Source organism: Lactuca saligna, chromosome 3 (assembly GCF_052625555.1).
Source record: "Lactuca saligna cultivar CGN05327 chromosome 3, ASM5262555v1, whole genome shotgun sequence".
Lineage (NCBI taxonomy): Eukaryota > Viridiplantae > Streptophyta > Magnoliopsida > Asterales > Asteraceae > Lactuca > Lactuca saligna.
In genome coordinates this window covers 52,666,084-52,668,761 of record NC_136419.1, presented here as the reverse complement: position 1 = coordinate 52,668,761, position 2,678 = coordinate 52,666,084, and the positions used below count along the sequence as shown (strand labels likewise).

The 2,678-nt window shown below is 36.3% G+C and overlaps 1 protein-coding gene across 1 annotated transcript; it reads left to right on the top strand.

Annotated features, from left to right (window-relative positions):
* The first annotated feature begins 1,059 nt into the window (after nt 1–1,059).
* On the top strand, nt 1,060–1,908 carry LOC145035527 (uncharacterized). Its single transcript, XM_078984058.1, has one exon. The coding sequence runs from the start codon at nt 1,060–1,062 to the stop codon at nt 1,906–1,908; it is 849 nt and encodes a 282-aa protein (XP_078840184.1).
* The last annotated feature ends 770 nt before the right edge of the window (nt 1,909–2,678 follow it).

Genomic DNA, 2,678 nt, shown 5'->3' with positions numbered 1-2,678 from the left:
TAAATTTTGCTTGACAAGTTGGGCATTTGTAATCTACATGTTCTAACTTGAGGAGGAGTATTGGAAGAAATTATTCTTCTTATCTTTTCTTTTCCTATTGTTTTCTTATTGTAATTAGTTTCCTTCTGTCTTCTCAATGTATATATATTGTTCCCTAGCTGTGTAATCTTTTGTAATCAATATACAAAGAATACACAAAATTTGAATTCTACACGAGAGGTGTACTTAAATGTTATTATCAACGTTCTTTATTAGCATCGATTTTATTGGAAAAAATTGGTGTGTCACACATTTTATACAACATATTTGTCATTTTTCTAATTATCTTTTATGAGACTGATAGTAGTTGTTTGTCTTAGCTGGAGGGCATAATTTGAAGGCTATGTTGGTATTTTAATCTTGAAAGGTTTATTTAATTAGTGTTTTGTTTTTGTTATTTAGTAAAATAAATTGAACGGGTCTTGAATGGGTCATGTGGACCAAGTATTATTGCTGGAAAATGGGAACACGTGGGCTTACTGGTTCCTTGTTTGAGTTTAATTTGTTTTAGTTCCGTTAGGATATGTAGGCTATAAAAGCCTCTTTATTTTCTGAATAATAGATGCAGCAGTTTTGAGTCGATAAACAAGTCTTCTTCTTCTGCTTTTCTCACATAACATAACAGAGATATATTTTAGTAATTGTTGCTGCAGTGAAGTGAATATAAAGGGCTTGATATTCCAACAATTGGTATCAGAGCCTAGGGCTCGTTTAGAAGAAAAGAGAGGTGATTTCATGTGAGTCGCAGGAAGAAGTGAAGATCGGCTGCTAAAGCAGCAAAGACCGTCGCCGGAAAAGAAGAACACTGACTTGATCAAGGAAGGAAGAACTGGCGAGAAGACTGACCGGAACTCGCCTACAACATAGAAGCAAAAAGTGACCGCTACCAGTAAGTGACCGTTGAAGGCAGATAAAAGGAAAGAAGCGACCGACAAAGCAGCAAAGGACCGGCTGCTTATCAATCAAACTGAAGACCAAAGATTTGCCTGAGAAAAGAGATCGAAGTCTGTGATAGAAAGCATGGCAGGAGGATCAAAAGAGGTTGTGGCTCAAGGTACTGCTGTACCATTTCAATATCCTAAATTAACTGAAACAAATTATACTACTTGGTCTATTATGATTGAAACTGTTATGAAAGCATATGGACATTGGGATGCAATAACCAAAGATGCAGTTGATGAGAAGAAGAATTATACCACTAAAGGCATAATTTTTCAAACCCTCCCAGAAAATGTTCTTTTACATGTTGCTAAACACAAGAATGCAAAAGATGTTTGGGAATCAATCAAGGTTAGGTATATTGGAGCTGAACGGGTGCAAAAAGCAAGGCTGCAAACCTTAAGAAATGAATTGGAGATGCTTAAGATGAAGGACAACGAGTCAATCAACGACTTTTCGGGCAAAATAAGTGGTATTGTTGCCAAGTTCAAAAGTCTTGGTTCAACTCTTGAAGAGGAGGTGATTGTAAGGGAGTTTCTCAATTTAGTTCCAAAGAAGTACTTGCCAATAGTAGCTCCAATCGAACAATATTCTTCCCTTGAAACTATGACATTTGAAGAAGCTGTTGGAAGGGTCAAAGCCTATGAAGAAAGGCTTCAAAGTCATGAAGAAAAGGAGGAAGAACAAGATCAACTCATGATGGCAAGTGAACAAAGACATGGTGATAGTAGTGGACATGGAAGAGGACGTGGAAAGAACTTTGAAAGAGGTGGAAGAGGCCGAGGAAGAGGAAAAGGTCAAGGTGACAAGAGTGGAATTCGATGCTATGATTGTGGAGACTTTGGACACTTTAGCTATGAATGTACTAAGTGGAATGAAAAAGACAAAGAAGCAAACTTGATTGAAGATGAAGAACCGGCTTTGCTGTGATGGAAACCAAATCAAGATTAAGGGGTGAATGTTGGTATTTTAATCTTGAAAGGTTTATTTAATTAGTGTTTTGTTTTTGTTATTTAGTAAAATAAATTGAATGGGTCTTGAATGGGTCATGTGGACCAAGTATTATTGCTGGAAAATGGGAACACGTGGGCTTACTGGTTCCTTGTTTGAGTTTAATTTGTTTTAGTTCCGTTAGGATATGTAGGCAATAAAAGCCTCTTTATTTTCTGAATAATAGATACAGTAGTTTTGAGTCGATAAACAAGTCTTCTTCTTATTCTTTTCTCACATAACATAACAGAGATATATTTTAGTAATTGTTGTTGCAGTGAAGTGAATATAAAGGGCTTGATATTCCAACAGGCTATCCCATTTCAATGGGAAAAAAACGTACCCTTCAAAAACAGTATGAACTTCAAGAGCTAAGCATGTTGACACCACAAGAAGTTCAAAACATGCTCCAATCATCACATATCCTTGTTTCTTTTTCTTAACAACTCATCATCCACATATCATATACTGTATATGAGGTTTTGTGACAGCAAAAACATGATCATGGAGGCTATTCACAGTTTTGTTTGCATACCGACACAACTAAAACAATTCCTGAATATTAGTAGATTTAACAAACAGCGTATTTTGTAAAATCTAAGCTTTTATATATGTAAACCACGGAACACCAACAACCATGCACGTTCCTAGAAACAGGGTATATTGCGAACTTGCTTGCACTCCATGTTACTCCTACTTTGTCCCCTGCT

Excerpts from the sequence above, each read along its gene's own strand:
- LOC145035527 (XM_078984058.1), top strand. The coding sequence starts at position 1,060 with ATGGCAGGAGGATCAAAAGAGGTTGTGGCTCAAGGTACTGCTGTACCA.